Below are 18,356 nucleotides of genomic sequence, written 5' to 3' on the forward strand. Positions count from 1 at the left end.
CCTCTATTCTTCCCCAGATGTAGGCAGTCTGTTCTGGAGTCTTCAGTTCACTTTTTCAGGATTAGTTGTATTTCCTATATTTTTGTGTTTGATGTGATTTGGGGAGGAAGTTTCTGCCTTAATTCTCATACTGCCATCTTTTTTCCACCCCCTCCTTATTGGTTCTTAGAGAGTAAATGAAGGATGTTTTGATAAGCTAAGTATCTTCCTATATGAAATGCACAAAGACATAATTTACTAAGCTGGTTCTAGTCAACAAGTAGGTACTGAATTTTATTATTCAAAGAAAATCAGAGCATGAGAATAAACAATCTGAGTATTCCTAAAAAGTAAATTGATGCCCTTTTATACTACCTGAGTTAAAACAATGATAAATCACATCAGTTTATGGGAACTGTAATGACTACTAAGCCAGACTCATGAGATCAGTGCTATGAACACACTGAGATCAGATACAATTAATTAGTGCTACAGTGTTTTAAATCTTTAAAACCTCAATCTTTTTATTTCTTTTAGCACAGAAAAAATTTACCCATGAAAGTAACAGAACTCTAACAAAAAATGTTCTAATTTAAAAATAAACAACAGCACTATTTTGCCATTCTGATCTTACAGAGAAATAAAGCTTTTTGGCACATAATATTCTGTTAAAATGGAAAGCTGTATCATGTTGCTTTGCATTTCACAAAAGAAATAAGCATCACACTACCAGCCTTGGAAATCAACTTGGTGAGAAAAATTCCCTGGAAAATACAATCACTGGAGAAATGGGATCTGGTGCCATCTACTGAGTGGTGATGGTAATGTGACCTTGGGTATAGGCCATCAAATTGGTTAACACACTATTCATTTCAGCGGCATTGCAACTCAGCAGGTACACATGTGATCAAGGCCTCAAAGTCCCACACAAAAATGAAAAGGACTGCTGTTAGGTTTGAGGATGATGGACTTTCTTTTCTTTAAATATCATCCTACCTTTTAAAGGGAAACAAAACAAGGAGGTAGATAAAAATAATTACTGAACAGGAGGGATACAGAAGAGGGGAAGATTTTAGCAAATTAAGTAGTGAAAAGTGCCATGTTTAAGAGAGACTCAGGTAGCCACTGATGGCGAGGCTGGTGGAAGGTAGTTATGTCTTTGGGTATTTATGGTAGGTAAGAATTCAGGATTTAACTTTTTTCCCTATTTACATAGGTTTATTTGAAAAAACTGTCAACCCAGACTGCCAATAAATTGGCACTAAGGAATTGTAGTTATAAATCATGTACATACTGACCATCTGGAGGCACATAAAACCCTAAAGGGCTTTTCTGATTAGCAAAAGAAAAGTTAATTTTGTTTGGCTGAGTTTACCCAAATAGACCTGCTCAATATAAACAATGCTTGGAGCATTCAGCGAGACCTGGGCCACAATCCCAACAGTCTTGTAAAGGTAGACTTCCTGAAAAACTTTCATGGACTGGCAAGTTTGTTTATTTATTTTTTGGTAGTAGCTTTTGAGAGTGTTACTTTTCTATAAGGCCAGGGTGTCCTCAGTACTAAGAGCATGCCTCAAACAGTCTGTGGTTGTCTTTCCCTTCAGAACACTTCTCACAATCCATCATTTATTTCTCAGCTGTCCTTGAAGAGGGCAGGGGCCTTGTCTATTCTGTTCATTACCCTATACCCAGCACTTAATTACGTCTGGAACATGTAAATGCTCAATAAATGTCAGAGGGTTGAGTGAAAAACGAATGAATGAACCTCGAAACTGTCCAACTGACCTAGGGGAAAGGAGAAAGAGGAAAAAAAAAAACCCTCACAAAAGTGAAGACAACAATGATGGAAGGGAAGAAAGATAAGTAACAGTTCCACCAACTGGGGATAGATTTGATGCCAAAAAAGCTGCCATCAAAAATGGATGATATTTCCTTGGAAATTTAAAATACCTGAATGATTTTAACTGAAGAAACAGTGTTTTCTGGAAAACTTGATTACCAATAAGTAGATGAAAACACTGTTACTACATCAAGATGTAAAAGGAGTCTAGTGTTTTGCTGTTTCAAGATGGAGAAGACTCTACTGAGTACTCCAGGTGAATTTCTAGGGTCCCATAGAGGGACTGTAGCACATTGAGGACTTTTTCTTGAATGGTGTCAACTTGCTCAGAAGGACAGTAATCATCCAGACTTGATCTGTAACCAACAAGAGAAAGGAAAAGAAAGAAAAATACACATAAATAGAATGAGGTCATACTACACAGTGAGGAAAATCCTACATGTGTTGATTCAACATAAAATAGAAATGAAGGTCTGTTGAAGTTTGGAATAATAATAGTTGAAAGCTACTAGACATTGACTCTGTCCGGAGCATTACACGAATTATTTTCTTTAACTTTCTCAGCAACTCTGTGAAATGGTATATTTCCTTTTAAGAAACCTGAAATAGATCGATCTGTACAGGTCACATAGCTAGTAAGTGTTGATGATAGGATTTGAAACCATATGGCCTATATTCAAAGCCTCAGTGCTTAACCGCTAGATGGCTGTTTCCCTGTTCAGTGGGAATACTGGGGCTTTTATCTTAATGACTGGACATCTTCCTCATTCTTTTATTATTGTGTACTCTAGAGCTAGAAATTATGAGGGTAGAGGCTTTCCAACTGATAAAAGACTTCTGCTTTTAAAAATGACCTGTTAACTACACAAGTGTGCAGGAGTATCCAAAATGAAATGTGAGGGCATGCTGGTGCTGGGATTAGTATCCTAAGTGGTACTACAGAGAAAAGAGTAAACTGGGATGGGGCAGGGATCTGTATTTTGGGAGTCTTTCTAGAATCACCAGCTACAATCTGAGTGTCACCAGTGTCAGCAATAAGGAACTGTAATGATAATTGACGTCCATACTGACCATATGAAAGCACATAAAACCTTGAATGGATCTTCTGATTAGCAAAGGAAAGTTAATTTTATTTGGCTGAGTTATAATATCACTGACAATTACAGCTGGATTAAGATCTGACATGACTTGATCAGTGTCTCCTGGTTCTGGACTGGGGTGAGGAAAGCCATACAGAGGATGGATTGGGAAGAGTGGCACAGAAAATCTTTATAGAAGGAAATGAAATTAGTTATCTAGCCTACTTCTTATCACAAGTATTTTAGACCTAAAGAAATAATTTGTAAGACTTCCAATGAACTAATTCCATTCTCTGGTGGTCATGTCATTTTGAGGCTTGATATAAATATTTAACACAGAATAAATGATATAAAGCAATTTTGAATTATTAAATACTATGACATATACATATGGATAAAAACCTATTTTAACCAAGTATCATATGCAAAATTTTAATTTATAAACCTTTACAAATAAGAAGTACTTCAATGCTTTTGCAGTGATTTCTGACTTCTTTAAAACACTATTAGAGTGGTTCTTGATGGGAGCTACACCAAGGAGGGAGTTTAGAAATCTGTAGATATATTTTTCATTGTCACAAAATGATAATTAGGGGGCCAGGGCAAGAGGGCGGGGCTGTTAGAATGCTTGTAATATATAGACAATCCTGCAATATGAATCTGTGTATGAATAATTGTCCTGTTCCAAGTACACAGAGCACTCATAAGTAAAAAATTTTGTTTTTAGAGCCTAGAATTTAGTACTCTTTTACATATGAACAAAATATTCTTAAAAATGCATTAAATATGAACTAAGTTTTCCAGCAGCTACTCCGTGAATTGAGGGAAGACATGACTCTTAAGTTCACCATGTCACTGTGGCAGTGCTGTTCATGGTATCTGGCCAATAGAACACACACATATCTGTATTTGTAATTGTTAATTTAATGACTGTCACTAAAAATGCACGTTTAGTGTGGCATTTTAATTGTTACTTTCATTTTTCCTTTACAGTAACTTTTGTGTGTACATATATAAACATGTATTTAAACTAAGTGAATAGGTAAGTTATTGCTGTAGACAAAATGAACCAAAATTTTCGTACGTTGAAACCTAATCCCCACTGTGGTCATATCTGGAGGTGAGGCCTTTGTGGGTTAGGTCAAGTGGGTGGACTCCTCATGAATGGGATGAATGTTTTTATAAATAAGGCCCCAGACTGTTTCTTCACCCATGTGAGGTTACAGGGAGAAGATGGCTGCCTATAAATGAGGAAGCAGGTTCACAAGACATTGAATCTGCTGGTGACTTCACCTTGGATGTTACAAAATATTTGTCATAAAGTAAGTATTATTTGCCGGAGTATTTAAAATACTTAACCTCACAGTGGCATACAAAATCAGCCCAGAGATTAACAAAGAAAAGAAGGTTTTATTAAATTGTCATAACAATTTAATACTTAGCACCTTAGTATGTTCAAATTTAAACATGGCAGCAGCTAAACTTTCATTTGTAGGACACAGAAATAGGAATTCTTGTGTTCATCTGAGTATCACCAACTTCAAAGACAAGATAACAAGAGCTATAAGTTGTTTGCCAACCATCACTCATAGGAAAAAGAACATATAACTTCTGAATTTCAAGCTAAGCAGGAAAAATATTGGTAAGAATTACTGTATTAGTAATCATTAGATTCATCTATGGAGACTATTAATTTCCTACTGCAGCTATAACAAATTACCACAAACTTAGTGGCTTAACACAGCACAAATTCATTATCTTACAATTTTGCTGGAGGTCAGAAGTCCTAAAATAAAGGGGCTGGCAGGGCTGCATTTCTTCTCTAGGCTCCAGGGAAGATCTGTTTCCTTGCCTTTCCAGCTTCTATAGGCTGCCTGCATTCCTCAGCTTGCGGTCCCCTTCCTCCTTCTTCAAAGCCAGCAGCCTAGCACTTCCAATTTCTCTGATTTTGACTCTTGCCCCTCCTCTTATAGGACCTCTTGTGATTACATCGGGCCCACTAGATAAGCCAGGACTATCTCACTTCAAAATCCTTGATTGAGTTAATCACATCTGCAAAGTCCCTTTTACCATATAAGGCAACATATTCATAGGTTCTGGAGATCAGGACACATACATCTTTGGTGGGCCATTATTCAGGCTACCACACTTACCTTGCGATTGTCACAAGAGTAGGTTTTGGTAAATTTTTCAGTAAATAATATACAGACTGAGTAAAATACTCAATTTCTTCTTCTGTGCTGATATGATGAGGAAGTTCTGAATAATCACAGGTTAGACCAGCCTGGTGAACCTGAAAATAAGACAATTAAAATTACACTGTAAGGGCTTGTTTTTAGACGATTCTTTAATCATTAATGGCCTTACTGACAATTCTTTTAATATTTTTGTGATTTAGGATTGTTTTTTCCTTAATAGTTGCTGTGCCATAGAAGTTATCTATTCTTATGAGTTTTGGAAAAGCTGGTCTGTATACCTTTTTGGGCCTGATGCCTTTTCTAAGAATAATTCTTTAAGTACTTCTTTAATATATTGTATAATTATGGATTCTTTGGTTTCTGTCTTTACTTCAGTCTATTTTGATACTTCACTTTTTTCAGCTAATTATCCACTTCACCTAGATTCTAACAGCTGATATAAAACAGTACATAATATTCTCACCTTACCTTTTCTTTCAATACATTATTTACTTTTTAAAATACATACACCTTCTACATTCAAAGTTTTAAGAGGATATAAGGGAGTCTTCCTCCCACCTTATTTAATCTACTGTTAGAAATTTCTTGTGTATCCTTTATGTATAACCACATACTACTGGTATCTATATATGTGTTCTAAATACACATGACTGTTCCACTCTTAGCACTAAATCAAATATGTCTGAACACTGGAAGTGGCCACTTCATTTTGCAGCCTCTGCAAAGTTTTGAAAACGAACTCATGGATATAACTAGGCAAAAGTGTGACAGACCTGAGTGGAAGAAACACTAATTTGTGATTCTATTGGAGGCTCTGAATACACATCAAAGATTACCTGGTAATGACCAGTCAATGTAGTAAAATGACAGACTCTGCATGTTCTTTTCTGCTGAAATGATGAAACACTGTTTCAGTATTCTAACTCTGTAGCTAGAGACACAGACTTGATTAATCTGTGACTGAGTCCATGCTGTCCCTTCTTTCAACGGTGTTCCAAAAAACCCCCTAGACCTCCAAAAAAAATCCAGATCCAATGTTAACAATTAAAGTAGACCTGCATGAAGACACATTCAGTAATATCATTTGGGGTCAAAGCATTTTTAAACCATAACTGTTTTCTAAAGCTACCATTCTCAGTAATTACCATTAAAAAAAAAAGGGTGGGTCTTGGATTAGTTCTGATGTAACAAAAACATTTTTTTGCTGGTATTTCTATTCTTATAAAGTTTATCAATACATAAACTTCAGTTCAAATAAGGTGGCTTGGTTGTATTCCATGACTAAATAAAATGTTAAAGCAAGAAACATTTGCTTTAATTCGTTGAAGTAAAGGAAGTACAGAAGTAATAGAAGAAATTTTGGAAGTCTCAGCTCTAGAACAAATCTGAGAAAAGGCATTTGAACTTCAAAGGCAAAAATTTATGCTTCAGAGATTGCAAAATGATATAAAAATAAAAGAAATTATCATTAAAGTTATCTTCTTTTGCCATAGTACTCTGATGACTATTGGCAAACAATGTCAATTTTACAGCTAATACAGCTAAGATGCACTTACCACAGGGCTGCCCTTTGTCTTTGGTTTTTACAATCAGAAAAGTTTTCAGAGAGGAAGGAAAGGAGAGAGAGTATGAAAATGAATCAATAAAGAACACACTTTAGACACTGTATATGTTTTCTCTGGCAAGGAGAGATCTAACCACAGACAAAATTAAAAAATACACAGCACTTTTGCTTCATACAAAAAACTGAGAAAAACATGTTTTTTCTAGAAAATTTTTCCAGTGTTCTGGCTTCTAAAAAGTATGTTTTTTTCAAAAGTGAATCACTAACAAAAAGCACATTTTTTCTACCCAGAAAAATGCCTTTTTAAAGGGTCAATTTTATACTTCAACATAAAATATTTACCATTTCATAGTCTGGCACTTCCGTCCGTTTTTTCAAACTTTGTACAAGTGGAACTAGTGATTCCATTCTGGAAAAAAGCCTCAATTAAATATCATATCCATCTCAACTCAAATTGCAGTAGCAGATGATATATATTACACTTAAAATTTATCATTAACAGTATGTTTCATACCCCCTGAAATGAAAGATAAAGCTGTTCAAATAGCATCTTAAAATATTAAGAAATAAATGTTCTCCAACCTTTTCTAACCTAAAAAATTACAGACTGTGCTAAAGGGTGAAAATTACCATTCAAGAAACTAGGATTATCCTCCTTCTTTAAAAACAGAAATTCTACCTTGACTTTAAAAGTTATTTTGATCAGTAAGAAAAGGAAGAGCCTTCAGCACATTGTGATGAGAAAAGATAGTTTCCTAGAAGTTTTTAAAAAATTAAGGACACATTTATCAACATATACAATTATAACAGGAAAAGTGGTGTAATTACAATGGTGCTTTTATTTTATTTAGGTTGAACTTTTTCGAAGTCCTGATTAATTAATGTTTAATTCTTTTCCAATATTCCCTCATCTGCTGGGAGGGAAAAAAGTAAGAAAAAGGGAGGCATGGAGGCCTGTCTACCCACATATCCTGTTATTTCTCTTTTTATTAATGACACTTTCTGGCTTCTGGACCCTAATCACCCACCTCCTCTTATTCTCTAGGAATGGTGAAGACTCTGTGCTGAGGGTGTGGTCCTTTTAGGGGCATGGTGAGTATGGGGACATTTTCTTGCTGTCTCATCTTCTGTTACTTTGTGCTATTCTTTTTCCCCCTAATTCCAACAGTCTAAACTTACTACTGTTGTAGCCTCATTTCTTCAAGTCTGTGACAGAACTCCCTGCCAGTGAAAAAGAGCTAACTGGGCATGCTCAGCAGGCATGGTGGATTTCAGTGGAAGGTGGCCCCATCTCTGGACTAGATTCAGGATTCTAAGGTTTTCAGGCTTTATTTTATTTTGTTCAAGTTTTCATTTCCTTCAGAGTTCACAAAATCACAAAGTAATAGGTACTTTCCAGTATTTCTAGGAAGAATCATGTCCTGTGACTTATTTCTATATCTTTCTCCCATCATAATATCAAAGAGGAAATCATTTTTAGAACTAGCTCCCTATATTGAAGAGAAAAGCATTAACTGATGTTAAAGTGACTGGTCACTATTTATTGATGTGAACAATACTATTATGGTTTGTTTTTTCCATACCACTGCTTTCCTTAGCAATAGCGAAGTTTTTTATGTTTCGTATGTTTCTGAGTATTTAAAGTAAAAATTACACTGAATATTTTGAATAGGTAACAGATATACATAGCAAAATAATATATTTTTCCTAGCAGTAAATTCATGGACACTGAAAAGTGACTGGAAATTATCATGGAGGAGGGGTTACAGTGGGTGGGTGGTAAAGGAAGGGGGATAAAAGGCCATAAAAATTCTCAATCATAATGTAAGTTGTTCATGGGGATGGCAGGACAGCATGGAGAATATAGCCAATGATTCTGTAACATCTTCCTATGTTGACAGACAATAACTGCACTAGTGACGGTAAGGATTTAATAATATGGGTAACTGTTGAACCAATATTCTGTATAATTGAAACCAATTTAAGATTGTATATTAATTATACTTCAATTAAAAAATGTATTTTCCCCCATATACTTCATCTTTTAGACATACAATTCTTTTCCCCAGAGGCAACTCCTATTCCAGTTTGCATCATCTAGAGATCTGATGAATTATTTTCAATAACCACAATATAACAAATCTTGGTGACTGAAAGTACTATGATTCTAACTCTGTTTTATGTTGCTATCTTATAACTAATTTCTTATATTTACCCAATGGAGAATAATTTTGGTTAGTCTGTGGGAGATCAATTTGAAAATAAGCTAGTTCTGATCTTCCCATGCTCATAGGGACAAAAAGTTTGTGTGTGAGGGTTTTATTCTAGTTTACTGGCCTTTTGAGTTTATATGATTTAAAGAACTATTTTAGAGAAAAGAATACCATTTTTGTATGCCTTTAAACTAGCTTTAACACTAAGGACAGTCTTCACATCACTCTGCAAATCAACAGATGATCACTCCGTAAGAATTTTCCTCTCCATATTTCCAAGATAACATTAGTGCTAATGTTAAGGCTCCTAGTTGGGCTATCCTTAAAACGAGGTAAGTTTTCACATTATAATTCACCTGTCTAGTAAATTACTTCTCTGTTGATAGGTTTTTTTTCTTATTCTACTTAGAAAAGGGACAGTCTTATTCATTTTTAATTTTCCGTAAGAACTAGCACATCTTATATACAGTAGGGGCAGCTATTACATAACTAAAAGTATATCCACTTTGTGACTTGGGGCAACTTACCTAACCTCTGTGTTTTAATTTCTTCACTTATAAAATGGAAATAATAATAATGAAGCCATAGATTGTTGTATGGAATAAGATAATGCAAGGAAAAATCTTAAGAATTATATTCGGCACATAGAAAACACTCAATAAATATTAACTATTGTTAGTAAATGTGTTGAAATTTAATCCTAATTTTTAAAAAGCAATTTATGTAGCAAATTTAGTCATAGGCCTAGGACTGAAATATAGTAGAGTTGGGTAAAAAAATGACTGAGGGTCTTACCCAGGGTTTGAAGCCCATTTCTGTACGGTTTCTTCATCATCTCTGTCGCACAAATCAGCAAAAGCAGCTTCTAAATCTTCTAACTGATGAATTCGAGTATCAACACAATCTACTAAATCTTCCTGTAAACACATTGAAAAGCTGAGATTACATATTCTTTCAAAAAACAAGTAAAATCCCATTACAATGAAAATTTCAATTCAGTTAGTTAAAACATGATTTTTAAGTACTAACTACTGGTTTCCCCAATAAACACACACACACACACACACACACCCAAGACTGGATGGTTGTTGACAGCACTTTAATAAGCTGTAAGATAGTAGATGTGTGATAAATAAACAAGACCCAGAAGGAAAAAGTGGAGGATACCTCTGTCAGGTTGGTGTCAGGCTTTTTAAATTGGTATAGCTCTTGTAAGATTTTATACTCCTCCTGGAAAACAAAACAAAAAACTCATATACTACAAAAAAATTAATTTTTTTCAATGATAAGCTCTAAGTGAAAAACGGCTGTGGTGCAAATAGAACATCTTAGATAATCATTTAAAGCTTAGGTTGGGAACAGGCTATATAATTCAGATTTCACAGTAAATATTATCACTTCTTCAGGGTAGCTATTTATCTTGGCATGACAAGAATGTAAAAAAATTAGATATGGAAGAAAACTTACTGGCTAACAGGTAATGTGATGAAAATATTTCTAACAATATTCTACTCTATAAACGGATATGTTCTAGGATCTAATCCTAGGACTAGCTATTTATTTATAGGAGACATACTTATCTTAAATAACAACAAATCCCCACAAACACTTTGCAGCCCTTCCACCAGCCACAGATGTACAAAGGCAATACTGAGGCAGACACAATGCAAGAAGGATACCTGCTGCACAGACTATGCAGGAGAACCTCTCTCCCCATTTAGCACAGCTAGACAGCCCCATTATAGGTCAGTATATCTGGCTGCAATAATCCTATTTAGGAGATTACACACAACAGCTAAACTTCATTAAGCACAATGTTGTGGCACTATCCTCTTCGTAAAAATCCTGTGAGTTGGGTATGATTATCATCTCAATCTTATGATTGGAGAAACTGAGTCAGAAAAGTTAAATAACTTTCCCTTTAACTTTATGGCTAATAAGCAGTAGAAGTAAAAGCTTAATGCTCTTTGACTTTTGGATGTATCTTTAAAAAAAAGTAAATAACTTTCTTCACTATATTAAAGTAGCTGTTACATTATAAAGTATAACACATGCTTTTTTCAAAAAGTTTCATAGTGCCAAAGTGTATAAAGGATGCAAAAATCCCCACTTCCCCTGTTTCCTGATAACACTGGAAAAGGAGTAACTGCCTTTACATTTCTTATGTAACTTTGTAGAAATTTTCATTACAAGTATTCAGTAAGTATATTTGTAGGACAAATTCCTAATAACTTCAGCTCCCAGGTATGCCCATTCTCTGAGTTTTCTACATATTTCTAAGGTCATTTTCTAATTCTGAGAGCTGGTGGACATAGCCACCATTCCAGGTCCAACAGCAGGGGGATTTTCCTCCCTCATCTGCAAGTTGGAAGAGCACTCCAGGTCCCTCATTCTTGCTCCAGATTTTATGAAATCCTAAAATTTCACCTATTTTTAATCAGTATCTACTAGAAGTCTTTGATAATTTAGATAAATCACAATGGTTTCTGATACGTATACAGAGTAAGGATTATAAAGTGCAATGTCACCACTATAAATCGAATACTCAACTTAGATAGAAAAGACAGTTAATTTGAATCTCAAAAAGCACACACTTGGAACAACCTCCCAAATGTTAAAGTAAGCAGTTATATATGCCCATGAAATGCCCCTAGGAATGCTCATGTAAATCATGAATTAATCTGTTTCTTAAATGAATAGTTCTATCTCATATCTGTGCAAACTAATATCGTCTGAAGACCAGATGAGGTACTCTAAGGATCACAGGTCTGAGTCATTAACTACAAATAGTACATGGGTAACAAGGCACCTCGCTGTTGAGTGAAACATTTGTTACACAGGATTGTATATACATAGAATACCTCTGGAAAGACACACCAAGAAATTGGCCATGGTTTTTATTTCTGAGGAAAGAAATCTGAGGGAATGGGGATGGGATAACAGAGTGACATTCTTTTATGTACACACTTTCTTGTACTATATGATTTCAGTTTTTTCAACCATCTGTGTACACATTACCCCAATTAATAAATGCAAAGTAATGAATATTATGTACAGCAGGGATCAGCAACCCATGGCCTGCAACCTCTTTTTGTATGGCCTTTGAGTTAAGTATGGTATATATAATTTTAAAGTGTTTTAAAAAAATAACAAAGAAGAATATGTGACAGAGACCATATGGAACCCCCAGTAATTAATTACTATCTGGCTGTTTGCAGGAAGTTTGCTGAACCCTGATCTAGAGAAATGACCTACAGTTCTCAAGATCTACATTTAAAAAATACCTTATTTACCTGAGTGAACATTTCTTTGAAGGGATTCTTGACTGAAAAAAAATCTAAGTCAATATCTAAAACAAATGCATCCCCTTTCTTCAAAATTTCCAGAATTTCCCCAGTGCTGACAGTGGTCTGGCATTCTTGGCTTTCAGAAGAACATGAACATGATGGTTCGAGGCAAGTCTGGCCCTTTCTCTGTGTCACTGTTTCGTTTTCCAGTCCTTCTGAATAAGAGTCACAGTTAGTAGAGGCAGTGTTTTCTGTGTCTTCCTGTGCTATCTTTGGCTTCTTAGCAGAAGACACTGCATCATTTTCTTCTTGATCTTTACTGAGTTTATAAGGTTTTACCATAATTACATCCAATTGTAAAGGTTTTTGGCTCTCTAGCTGGTCTTCAGTTACATAAAGACCATCACTTAGGAAGTAATAATCGGTACTTGTAACCCTGGATCAGAGGAAGAAACTATTTTAAGGATGAATGAACAAATTAGCAGACATTTTACATAGCATTTCCATAGCACTGCAGAAATAGAAGAAAGGATATGTTTGATAAAAACTGACAGCTGTCTCTAATTTGTACTTTCTGTTCTCCTGTAGAAATGGCCTTCCCCCAATTTTTAGCTGGGCACACAACTGCCTGAAGTAAAGATTATATTTCAAAGTCTACCTTGCAGTTAGGTGTGGCCATTTGACTAAGTTCTGGCCAAAGGCTGTGAATGGAAGAGGAGTATGCAGAGCCTTGCTCTCCCCATCTACTGACTGGCATGTGATCATGCAAGTGGCAAGCCCACGTTGGACTATGAGGACCAAGGTAAAACTTGAGAGATGGTTGAGCAAAAAGATAGATGGGATTGGGGTCCCCAAAATGTAGAGCTGCCACATAGGCCCTGGACTATGCAAGATAAACTCCACTATGAGTAAGAAATAAATAATCTTGATTAAGCCAGTGTTTTGGATCTTTCTCACACCAGCTGAAACTTTATCAATCACTTAAGAGAAAAATTACATCTGGAAATAATTACTCTTAATAGAAGCTCCCTCTGTTTCAAAGCTTTATTAAACTTTATATAACCATACTATTTTAATATGAAAAGCAACTTAAAAAGAAGAGCTTGTATGCATGCAGAATACATTTCACAAGAGGCAGATATTTGGTTTTAGACATATCAGCATGTTCTTAGCTTTTCAACTATATTTAATGCCTTGGCAAGTACTTTGAACAGTGAAACCAAATGCTCTTCTGGAGGCAGGTGCCATCTAACTAAAATAATGGTTAATAGTTATTTCCCACTCACCCTCCTCCAGTAAATATGGCCTTAAATTTAAAAAGATACAATTTTCCTAAATAAGATTATGACATAATAAAACTAATGTCCAGGCTTATTAAAAGCTCTTATCATCCTAAGGACAAAGGCTGTATCCCCCAACCTAATCCGTATTTTTCTTTAATAATGGACATGTCACTTTATTCATATCTGTGCAAACACATATACATCTCAAACTGCATACCTATAAGTATGCATGTCTCTTCCATAAGTTTTTACATGCAGGATTAACTAAAATCATGAGATAAACAAAATCTTCCTAATACTGTTATTATACATTTTAAATGTCTGTTACAGATGGCTCAAAATTATTTGATTTTGCAGAAACCTGTCACAGGTTAAATTAGACCTACTCACTGAAATATTCAATAAAACCCATACCAGTATTCACATATACTAGTATTATCTGTAATATTTATTAATGTGGAGCCCTATTTAGTATTATCTTAACAAATACAATTTTCATGTATACACAGCAAAGTTATTTTTGCAATTGATAAAAACATACAATAAAAATTAATTTTATCACTAAGGATAAATCAGAAATAAAAAGTATTTTCAGTGAGAAAGACTGTATTCCATTTTCAATGTATTACCATTTCATCCTACCATCCTTCAAGTTCTAGAAAGTTATGGTTCTACTGCTTCCTCCCATCAAAAGAGATTGAAGTCAAGAACATTCTCATATTTCTAAAGATATTATAGTATCACAAGACATGCAAAAGATTTATTAATTCACAAAATTAAGACACACATACTTTATTATAGCTAATACAACAAAAATAGTTGCAAAGGTAACTCAAGTCAGAGAATGCTGCAATTTAATTTAGGTCAAGTAAAAGGTTAAGTTAAAGTTAATCACATTAATAAAACTAAAACCCACAATCTATTTCTCAGCCATTAGATATGTAAAAAAACCAATGTGAGGTAACACCCTTTTCACTGTTAATCCTTAAATTTAGCAGACAATGGTTACATTGGAAGGAAATAGTAAAATGTATCATTAAATATATAAATGTGTAAGATACTTCAATGATTTAATGGAGTTAGTCATCAATGAAGCCAGAATTCCAGAGGATGAAGACCACAGGTACTCAAAACCAACTTGACCAGCAACAAAATATAAATGGTACATGATGAAGGTCAAGAAACTTGAAAACTTGTTCTTGGTGTTTTGAGAAACTCTTTTTGGAAGAGGTGAAGCTTAATCTGCCCCCGTTTATGTAGAAAAATATTTATAAATTATTATGGAGATCCAAAATAAGATAGGAGAAACATTCAACCCCTGTCATGCTCACAAATATGAGGAAATTACCTGATAGTTGTGGTAGAAGTGTCTTTGCCTACTAAAAAGTGATGTTTGCCCTCTTTGATTTGCTGAGCCCATGTGGGATGAAACCATATTACATGAGAAAAATGGCCAGCATAAACTGCAGGCATAATCCAATTCTCAATACTTAATTCTCTGAAAAAGAAATAGGAAGCATGGAAACTATTAGTGAGCGTTTTTTCCCCCAAATGTAATTTCACCCACAACAATATTTTAACAATTTCCTAATTACACTAAGGCATTATTTCCCTTTTTCAACATATGGACATTGGCACTAATGTGCAAAGCAATGGTGGACTGGTGTCCTAAGATTGATCAAGGCATTAGCACCAGACCCTAATAATAGTCCTTATATTCCTCACTACCAAGCACTTGTGCCACCTGCAAAAAGCCAATTTCTTGTAAACACCATTTTTCTTGAAAGACTGATACAACTATGGTTATTCAGACTTGCATTGGAATTGTTGCATTCTATACTCCAACTTAACCTTCATGAAACTACCACTTGTCAGGTTTTGGTATGGTATTGAAGAATATTCACAATTGTCTGACAAGGCTATGAGAATACTTTTCCTGATTTTTCTTCATATAATACTACCAAAACAGCATATGTCAACAGACTGAATGCAGAAGCAGATATGAGAATCCAGCTGTCTTCCATAAAGGCAAATGTTAAAGAGATCTGCAAAAATGTATACACTGTTATTCTTCTTACTAAAGTTTTTTGCTTTAGAAAATATTTTTTTCAAAAAAATATTTTATTTATGCTAACATATAAAGACTTTTGTTATTTTGAAATGAGTTAATACTTTAAACATTTCTCAGTTTTAATTTCAAATATGATAAATATCAATAGATACAACCCATATTTTTAAAAAAATCACTGATTTTTAGAGGTGTACAGGAATTCTGAGACTAAGAAGTTTAAGAACTACTATTCTATGACTAATTGTACAGTCTGCATACCTGCTTCATAATTCAATTTCTAAGATATAAAAACTCTAAATAGAAAGGAGGACAAAGACAATGGTAGAACTACTGCATTTATTTAGAAATTAGTGCTCCAACCTCAGGTTTGGGAGAAAGTCAATTAAGAGATGTAGTAGGCTAAAATTAATTCACACAAGCACCTATTTTCTAATTTAATATTATAACAGGAAAATTGCTGCTATATAACTTTTGATATTGTATGGGTAGGTTACATTCTAACAAATTCCAACATAAAGGGACAATGACAGTATTTCAGGGAACTTTACAGAAGAACCTAGTAAATCATTACTTAGAGATATATATATATATATATAAGGTATGATACTCCCTGAAGAATGGAATACAGATTACCAATTTCACTTCCATCTCTATGATTCTATGTAACTGAAAGTAATTAGGATTTGTGACCTGAAAATGAACAAGTTTGGAAGTTGAAAGGACTCAATACTAGAATATACAAATTAAGATGTGTTGCCTACACAGTTACTGAACAATGTGTTTATAACACATTTTCTTGTTCCTCAGTATTTAGACTTTTAAACGAGAGAGGAATGGAAAAATGGCTCAGATAGTTTCTAGCGTCTCTTCTAAAATTCTACATTTTAAAGCAGAAGTTTGCGAACATTGGTTTGGTCACCTGTTTTTGCAAATAAAAGGTTTACTGGAATACATCCACAGTCATTTATTTACCTTGGTCTGCTTTGCTTCACACTACCAGGGCAGAGATAAGTAGTTACAACAGATACCATATGGCCTGCAAGTCTGAAATATTTACTATGTGGCTCTCTAAGTAAAAGTTTGTCAGTACTGGAAATAAAACAAAAAGGCAAACAAAACAAAAACAAAATTCAAGGGCTCAGCAAAGTCCATTTTCCCTTAATTACCTTATCATCTACTGCAAATTGTATTTCAAGCACATAACAGATTAAAAGTCATATATTACCCGAAAAGTGTTTCCTTATCAAACACAGTGTCAGCTGGCATGTTTACAGGAATAAGGAGGTCTGGATGCGAATCAAAATGCACAAAACTTATATTACTGGCAGGAAGATGCTTTGAACCAATGGCTCGGTATATAAAAGGCAGGACCTGTAAAAGCCACATGCACATATTCAGGAATGGCACTCAAATCATGAGCACACACACTCAACGGCAGACTGAAAAACAATGCTAAACAACTGCACATAATTCGAAGCACACCAAGTTATTAAAAAGGAAAATATAAAATTTATTCATAGTAGATGGTTTAATGATTTCAAGCTTTATTGTCTCCTCAGAACTTCTAACTTGCACCTGCTAAGGCTTTATATGGGCATCTCTTGCTGCCATCTTGCCCCCGGCACTAATTCAACAGATAATGTGGGGGAAACAGACCAGGGGTGGCACTCAGGAAGAAAACTACTCGTTAATACACTTTCTGGAATTAATATGCTCAAGCTACCCTGGGTCTCATGGCCTTTCCCATACCTGTAGGATGGTGGGGCTGGGCTAGGTGGTCTGTAAGGCGTTTGTCCTGCTACAGTCTCTAGGGCTATAGGTTTAAGGCTGAATTTGAAAGCACCACCCAACGCTTGCTCTTTCTCACAGGCCCACACACCTACCCCTAGGTCCCTAGAAACCCAAATTCCTTCCTCTCGTCACTTTCTCCTTCCATAAATCCAGAATCGCTCTCTTCCTCTTTCATATCCAGAGAACTCCCAAAGCTTATTAACGCTATTTCTAAAAAGTCTTAGATGCAAGGGACTGCGTTATAGGTTTTCAGAAGTCTAGATTAAAGCACCACTTTTGCTACTACCATAAAAATAGAAATTATCTTTAGCGTTTAACACGCGGGGCACCATGTTAAAAGATTTATGTACACACTACGCACACTGTGATATTACTACGGGCTGAGTGGCAGGACGACTGCGCCCATCCTACAGATGATGACAGCAGGGCTGTGATGGAACAGCGGCCGGGCGACGACTGGAAGCCTACGTTAACGAGCAGATGAAGGACACTGACTCTGTAGTCAGACCTGGGCGGCCTCGAATCCCGACATCGGTTGTTGGTTGTGGGATTTTAGACAAACGGTGAGTGTCAACTTAGTTGCCCGACATTTATACAATAAGAGCCCTATGAACGTCAGCGCCGATTTTTTCAAATTAGCGATTTTGGTGTTTCCCTCACAGCTATGGAACTGGGGCGACAAGAGATTCTGGCTTTCTCTCCGCCGCCTCCGTGGCCCTCGCGCTAATCTGCCTCAGCGCTCGGCAGCCGCTTGCTCACCTCCTGATGGTCCTCCACCACCCAAACCGGGAGCGCCAGATAGCGCCGGAGGCGAGCGCGCTCTTCCGGGGGGTCGCTCATATCTCCGCACCTGGCACGGTCCCAGGGCACTGGCCGAGCGGAGCCAAGATCGCAGAACGTCAAACCTGTCCACGGCCGCACCGCCCTCCCCGGTAGAAAGGCTCTCTCACCCGGTTGCGGTTCCGGATTGGAAGATGTAGAGGGCAGAAGGCGGGCGCCGGGGAATCTGAGGAAGACGATTGGCTTAGATATACATCGCTCTTGTAGATGC

The 18,356-nt window shown here is 35.8% G+C and overlaps 1 protein-coding gene across 3 annotated transcripts; it reads right to left on the bottom strand.

Annotated features, from left to right (window-relative positions):
* Positions 1-246: 246 nt before the first annotated feature.
* On the bottom strand, positions 247-18,256 carry C2H5orf22 (chromosome 2 C5orf22 homolog). 3 transcript variants are annotated; one of them, XM_036926615.2, is made up of 9 exons: positions 18,065-18,256; positions 16,740-16,885; positions 14,792-14,941; positions 12,167-12,596; positions 10,041-10,103; positions 9,669-9,790; positions 7,003-7,069; positions 5,052-5,191; positions 247-2,175 (listed from the first exon to the last, which is right to left on the bottom strand). In XM_036926615.2, exons 1-9 carry the CDS (start codon positions 18,143-18,145, stop codon positions 2,043-2,045), a joined length of 1,332 nt encoding a protein of 443 aa, XP_036782510.1. In that variant the 5' UTR covers positions 18,146-18,256; the 3' UTR covers positions 247-2,042. The 3 variants fall into 3 exon arrangements, with proteins under 3 accessions (XP_036782510.1, XP_036782513.1, XP_036782511.1); XM_036926616.2 differs by lacking the exon at positions 247-2,175 and adding an exon at positions 4,264-4,483; XM_036926618.2 differs by lacking the exon at positions 16,740-16,885 and having other exon boundaries at positions 18,065-18,203.
* Between the last annotated feature and the right edge of the window lie 100 nt (positions 18,257-18,356).

Source organism: Manis pentadactyla, chromosome 2 (genome assembly GCF_030020395.1).
Source record: "Manis pentadactyla isolate mManPen7 chromosome 2, mManPen7.hap1, whole genome shotgun sequence".
Classification (NCBI taxonomy): domain Eukaryota; kingdom Metazoa; phylum Chordata; class Mammalia; order Pholidota; family Manidae; genus Manis; species Manis pentadactyla.